At 55.6% G+C, this 7,103-nt stretch overlaps 1 protein-coding gene across 1 annotated transcript in view; it reads left to right on the forward strand.

The window, feature by feature from the left end:
- Window positions 1-7,103, forward strand: part of RPH3A (rabphilin 3A) — a 129,537-nt gene that overhangs the window by 93,153 nt on the left and 29,281 nt on the right. The window contains exons 8-12 of the mRNA XM_045296694.1: window positions 266-304; window positions 404-556; window positions 3,541-3,627; window positions 5,658-5,720; window positions 7,039-7,097. Of these exons, the coding sequence (XP_045152629.1) occupies window positions 266-304; window positions 404-556; window positions 3,541-3,627; window positions 5,658-5,720; window positions 7,039-7,097 (401 nt within the window). The remainder of the gene's footprint in view (window positions 1-265; window positions 305-403; window positions 557-3,540; window positions 3,628-5,657; window positions 5,721-7,038; window positions 7,098-7,103) is intronic.

Here is a 7,103-nt window from a genome sequence, read left to right on the forward strand (position 1 = left end):
CAGGGAGGGAGGGGAAAAAATGAGGAGCTGATACCAAGGGCTCAAGTAGAAAGCAAATGCTTTGAGAATGACGATGGCAGCATATGTACAAATGTGCTTGACACAATGGATGGATGGATTGTGGCAAGAGTTGTACGAGCCCCCCATAAAGTGATTTTTTCAAAAAGCAATGGTCCTGGCGGTGGCAGATGGACCCCTCTGTGGGTCGCTTGAGCAACAGCTCCCCGACACCAGAGACCCACACTCCCCTTTGTTCTCTCTCCAGATGACCCTGAAGACAGGAGGGGTCCAGGCCAGAAGGCAGGTGGGTTCCGCTGACTCTCCCTTCTGCTTCGGGACAGGATCCTTGGGTCCTCCTCCCTCCCGTCCCTTTGTCCCACTCAACGCATGCTTCTCCTTCCAGGGCCCGATGCGGCCCCCTCCCCTGGCCGGGGAAGCTACGGACCTCCCGTGCGCAGGGCCTCCGAGGTCCGAATGAGTTCAGCCGCCCGAGATGCAGACAGCTGGGACCACAGGCACGGCGGGACGGCCGGTGATGCGAGCCAGAGCCCAGGAGGTGAGAGAGGTGGGCAAATCCAGGCCTCCCGGAGGAGGAGAACCAGAAGGAGGTTGTTGTTTGTTCGTTTAATCATTCCATGTTCATTGAGAGCTTCCTCTGTGCTGTGTTGCGTCCACATGCTGATTCTAGTCCCCAGTAGCGGAGAAGCAGGATTCAGAGACAATTCTGCCAGGTGTGAGGAAAACTCATGACCTTCTTGCCCTTCTTCCCAGAAGTCCCTGGGGGGGCGGGGTGGGAAGGGGATGGAGGAAGAGGGGGACGACCCTTTGGCTGTGAGAAAAGCAAGGATGAGCTACTCTCAGATCCAACTAGGTGCTCGCTCCCTTCGCAAGGGGCCTCTGGGGTCCCGCACACGGAGTGGATGGGGTGGCCAGGGTGGCCCCCTCGGGGGCTGTCACAGGGTGGCCCACCACTCTGGCTTCTCATCTGGTGGATTTATTTAGCAAGAGTGCCCATTGATGGGAGTCCCCAATTTCTGGACAATCTTTGGGAGACGGGCGTTACATCGTCATTCATACCCCCTGTGGGGGACCTTAAAGGGGCCGTGCCCCTTCTGTAGAGATGGGGTGAGTGTGCGCCTGAAGCAGACGAGCTACAGTGAACCCTCGCCACTTCGCGCTTCGACTTCCGTGGCTTCACTCTATCGCGGTTTTTGCGTAACAGCGCATGCTCTGTCATTACTACCACTGATTGACTCATACTGTACACGCTTCTGTCTGCATCGCTACGTATTGGAGCTACGTATCAGATGCATTTTTGCTTTTGTACAGTGTACTGTAATTGTTTGCGATTTTTAAGAAATTTTATCTAAGCCCTATGATGGCTCCTAAACGAGCTGCTTCTTCTAAGCCTTCTGACAATAAAAATAAGCGCCAGAGGAAGATGCTCACCATCCAGGAAAAGGTAAAACTTTTGGATATGATCAAAGATGGCAAGAAAATCGTGGAGGTTGCACACCATTTCGACTTGAATAAGGAATCCTACTTCGCGGAATTTCATTTATCACGGTAGGGTCTAGAACCGATTAACCGCGATAAACGAGGGTTCACTGTACATGCTTTGGTCCCTCATTGGTGTCTGGGCGAGAAAACTCAGGCACCTAGCCGGCACTGGAGCTGCTGTTCAGACCCTGCTCATTCACCCAGGGGTGCTGACGGATCGAGAAAGGCAGACTTCTCAGTTTGCCAACCTCGCAGAAGACCTATCTGTTGCCTGCCAGCTGCCAGGTGCTGTTTTAAGCAGTCCATACACATTGCCTCCTATAATCCTTGCCACCACCCCGAAATCCACAGACGAGACTTGTCTTCTTCTCCCCGGCCTGCAGATGAAGAGACGAGCGGAGGCTTGGGCCTGAGAACACACAGTCCAGCATGGGTTAAACTGGGGGGGGGCAAAGTCCACCGGGTGGCCAACCCCAAAGTCTATGCTCGCTGCTGCTGCTGTCTCATCTGCTTCCGTTTTACAGCATCCATAAAGGGGCCTCGCTCTCCTGACCCCCTCTTCTTGGTGCTCCACCTGTTCCACCCGGGACTGAGCGAGCGGCTTCTCTGAGTTCCCAGAGCACCGGCCCGCAGACTAACACAGCACGTGTCCCGTCGGACACACAGGACAGCCTGACCCTCCCTTCCTGCTCACCCCATTCACATCCACCGCGTCTCCAGACACTCACTGAGGGCTTCCCTAGTTTCAGCTCTTTCTCCCCGTTTGCTATCATTCGGTTCCAGGTTGGTTACAGGCTCTTGAAAGTTGAGAGTCACCCTGGCATCACCCTCCCCTCGGCTCTCTGGGGCAGAGTTCTTGCGATCACCCTCATTTGATAGACGAGGCATGCTGGGTGCTGGCCAGGTGGTTCTGAGTCCCAGTGGCCCTATAGGACACTGTCCCACTGTTCCATGGACTTCTCTAGGCTGCAAACTTTACCCAAGCAAATAGTCAGGTTCCTCTCCCACAGCACTGGGCTCGAACCATCGGCCTTTCAGTTAGCAGCCACTTACCAGTTGTGTCACCAGGGTGCCTTCGACGGGGCACCCGCCACCCTCACCCGCTGCTATTCAGTCGTTTCTAACTCAGAGTGATCCCACTGGACAGAGTAGAACGGCGACTCTTTGGGTTTCTTAGACTGTCAATCATGACAGGCAACAGCTGCCTCATCTTGCTCCCAGGGAGCAGCTAGTGGGTTTGAACTATTGACCTGGTTGTCAGCTCACTGTGTAATCCCCTACTTACCGAAGCAGAAGTAATCACCATACCAAACTCACTGCCACCGAGTTGATTCTGAGTCATAGTGACCCTAGAGCGCGGGCCAGAACGGCCCCTGTGGGTTTCCAAGACTAAATCTTGACGGAAGCGGAAAGCCTCGTCTTTCCTCCAGCAGAGCTGCTGGTGGCTTTGAACTGCTGACCTTGCAGTTGGCAGCCCAACACGTAATCACTACACCACCAGGACCCATCGAACCCAGATCATCCATGTACCAAGTCTGCCCTGCTGCTGGTTGGTTGTCATCCCCACTGGAGAGGCTGGGAGCTGGGGAAGGCAACCGATTTCTGATCAAACTCCCCCGGGGTGAATCCTACCATCAGGAACCACGCAGAAGTCTCTGAGCGGAACTCTCATGCTCCCTGAAACGGGGAACTCACTACCTGTTGCCCAGGGGCTCCAGCTCTCATTCACACCTTGCTCATGGAACAAGCGCTACTAGACCTCCTACTGTGTGCCAGGTCTTATATGAAGGGCTGGAGCCCACGGCCTTAGTTTGCTGCCACGTGGTAGAGGCAGTATTTCCAAGCCTGGGCTTTGAGTGTCGAGCCACTGTGCTCGGTCCAGGTGTCTTGAGTGCTGAGCAGAGAGCTTATGGAGGGGAGCAATGAGGGTGTGGCTGCAGTCGGTCCAATGCCTGTCGGATGGGCCCCACGCAGCGCGTGTGTCTGCTTGGTTCTGTCTCCCTAAACCATAACGAGCTGTTTCCTATCTTTCTCCACCAGGCTTGAGACGGGCCAACTCAGTCCAGGCCTCCAAGCCGGCTCCCACCTCTCTGCAGAGCCCAGCGCAACCTCAGCACGGGCAGCCAGGTACCGTGGTTAAACCCGCGGTGTGCATCAGCTCATTTAACCCTCACAGCGACTCTCCAGGGGTGGGTGTCATGAGGTTAGATGCCGTGAGTTGGGATTGGCTCACAGCCACCACCCAGAAAGGAGCCTCGTCCAGTCCTGCCGCAGCCTGTCCAGTCCTGCCCCATCCTGTCCAGTCCTGCCCCATCCTCTCGATGGTTCTGAGGTTTGAGCCCATTGTTGCAGCCCCCGTATCAGTTCATCTCATCGAAGGTGCTCCCTGCGTTCCATGCCTCTCTACTTTACCACGCATCATGTCCTTCTCCGGGGACCGGTTCCTTCTGATCACATGCCCAAAGTATGTGAGACCCAGTGTCACCGTCCTTGCTTCTAAGGAGCAGGCTGGCCGCTCTTCCTCCATGCCCACCCGCGTTTCACAGACAGGGCACGTGGCTGCCTGCTGCCAAGGCGATGCCATCCGACTCACGGTGACCCAACTTGACGGGAACTAGCTGGTCCATTTCCAACTCACAGGGAGCCTAAGAAGTAGAGTTGGGGTTCATCCGCCCTGTAAGGTTTTAGAGGGCAAATCTCCAGGTCTTTTCTCTCAAGAACCTGCTGGTCAGGTTCTAACCTCCTCCCCCTCCCCAAGCACTCACTCCGTTGTGACCTCAGTGTCGCCTGCCTTGTTACAGAGCCCACTGGACTTTCTAGAAAGCTGATCCCCCCAACCCCAAACTCACTGCCCTCGAGTTGATGCGGACTCATAATGACCCTGAGGGACAGGGTAGAGCTGCCCCTGTGGGTTTCTGAGACTGCCACTCTTTACGGGAGTAGAAAAGCATGTCTTTCTCCAGAGGAGCAGCTGGTAGTCTTGAACTGCTGACCTTGCAGTTAGTAGCCCAACTCGTAACCTCTATGCCACCAGGGCTGTGGCCACCGCTGAACCCCAAGCTCTGGTAAGACCCTCCCGGGGATGCGTCCTCTGGGCTCCGGGCCTTGGAGGTGTCTTCTAGCCTCCGAAATGCAGGAAGTGAGACAGCCGGAGTTTCCCAGCCTGGCCCGTCCTCGCTGGGGGCCATGGGCACCTCATCCTTCCATGGCCTTGCTCTTCAAATCAGCACACTTTACAAAGCATCTCAGAAAGAAGTTGCTGCCCACCACTCCCTCTCAAGGCAAATGGAAAGACACTGTATTTTAATTTTTTTTAGAAAAAGGGAAATGTTCCCTGCAGGGTCCTGTGAGATGGAAGACGCAGGATGAGCAGAGACGCTGATGACAACATGGCAAAGATCGAGGCCAGCACAGAGTGTGACTCCATCAGGCTGTGTGTAACCAGGAACGGTACCTACTTTGGACACACTCGTGACTTGCTTCTGAAAGAAACCCATAGGAATGGCCCAGAAAGGGCCGTCAGAGAGAGACGGCAGTCATAAAAAGAATGGAATGATAAGAAGACATCTAACGAGACGCCAGGGGCCCAGACCTGCTGAGTCCTAGGTTCCTACCCCTCTTTGTTCCGAGAGGCCATCCGCAGAGGTTAGACAGGTGTCAGAGCCGGGTAGCATCCGAATGAGCCTTTCCCTGTGAAGAGTGAGTACCGACAGGCGAGAGCAACCGGTGACTTTCTCCCTGTGGACCAGGATGCTCTCTCATCCCCATCCTTTGCTCTGGGGAGTGTAGTTGTGAAAAATCCAACTGGACCAGCGAAGATGGACCCAGAACACAAGCAGGCGTCATCATCTGATCCGTGAGCAGGGATGGCGCTACCTGTGTGGGCGTTCATGTGAATGGCATGGTTGATCATCAGAAGGCTTGTGAGATGACCCTTCTCCAGCCCCCTGTTCATCACAGAGGAGGAGGAGGAGGCACAGGGGCTCCCACCAACATCTTCCTGAACCCCGAGTTCTCCGTGAGGGTTGCCCTCGAGGTCTGACAACCTCTGTACCTGGCCCATTGCCCCTGGGCCCAGACAACAAGGGGGAGCGTGGTGAGCACCTGCTGCTGCCACGTCCTCTTTTCTAACCTTCTTGGTCTCTTTCTCTCCTCAGGACCCCCGGGAGGCAGCAGACCTGGGCCTGGGCCAGCAGGACGCTTTCCGGATCAGAGGCCAGGCAAGTGTTCTGCGTCTTCTTCCTGTGACACTGGGTTACCTGCTGCCAGACTTCTCGCCCACTCAGGTCGAGAGAACAGGAACACCCAGCCCTCGCCCCAGTCTCCACCCTGAGTTCTACCCATGAGCTCGAAGGGGCCCGCGGATTCCCAAAAGGGATTTGATGCAAAATGCCCCTCCGTAGAACCCAGCCCAACTGGGGTCCTGTCCCAGCACCTTCATTCTCCAGGAATATGACCCTCAAGGAGTCCTGGTGGTGTACTGGATCGTGCACTGGGCTGCTTACCACAAGGTCAGCAGTTCAAAGCCACCAGTGGGAGGAAGATGAGGCTTTCTACTCCTCTAAAGCATTACTGTCTTGGAAACCCCCGGGGGCGGTCCTACTCTGTCACTAGGAGCAGAACTGGCTCAATGGCAGTGAGTTTGTGTTGAGTTTTTTCACCTTGGCGTGACCCTGGGCAAGTCACACTGCTTCTCCGAGCCTCCGTTTCCTCATCCGTAAATTGAGACTAATACAAGGGCCTCCATCGCAGGCTGAAGGGAAGAGTTAGACTTGAGCACATTGCCTGGACTGACCTAATATCCATGAACCACCATGAACCAGCGTGGTTGGCAGTGATCAAAACTACGAGCCCCGTGGTTGGCAATGCACCAAGCACATGTCTAAGGGCTCTAGATCGGTTTTTGAAAAATAATATTGTCATGTTGTCGTTAGGCTCCATTGAGGCTGCACAACAGAACCATTACCTGGCTTCGTATCAGCCTCATAGTGGCTCCTGTGCTTGAGCCCCCCTCTCCTAGGGGCCTTCTCCTTTGGGGGCTGCCCCTCTACTATTGAAAAATAGCCGCCGCTATGGAGTTGGGCCCCAAAGGGATGATTGTTCCCATTTTACAGATGAGAAAGCTGAGGCCGCTCAGAGACATCAAGTCACAGAGCGGAGATTTAAACCCATGCTGCCTGGCTCCAGAGCCACCCCTGGTGAGGCCTGCCTGGCCTACAGCTCATGGGGCTTGAACTAAATGAAAGTGCTAAGCTCCTGCCCCAGCCCTCAGTCGGGCCAGGCTGGGCCCTGGATCCTGCGTTTTACAAGAGCCCCAAGGTGGCTTTGATGAGAGCAGTGTTCTGAGAGCCGGTGAGGGACAGGGTGTGCCTGTGTGCAAACCTGGCATGGGCACCCTCCCGCAGGGAGACGTGCTGTCTCTGCTGGCCTCCTGACACATGGTGAGGTGATCGTCCCTTGAGTAGATGAGCGCAGTCGCTCACAAACCCGGGGTTCAGTGGCCTCTCTCCTGCCCGCTCTCTCCCTGCTCCCCTGCAGAGGTGGCACCGTGCCAGCCTGGCTACCCAGGAGCCACAGCCCGTGAAGAGAGAGCAGGGGCCACC

Source organism: Echinops telfairi, unplaced genomic scaffold (assembly GCF_000313985.2).
Source record: "Echinops telfairi isolate 266 unplaced genomic scaffold, ASM31398v2 ScPeMD7_7412;HRSCAF=8450, whole genome shotgun sequence".
Taxonomy (NCBI): Eukaryota; Metazoa; Chordata; class Mammalia; order Afrosoricida; family Tenrecidae; genus Echinops; species Echinops telfairi.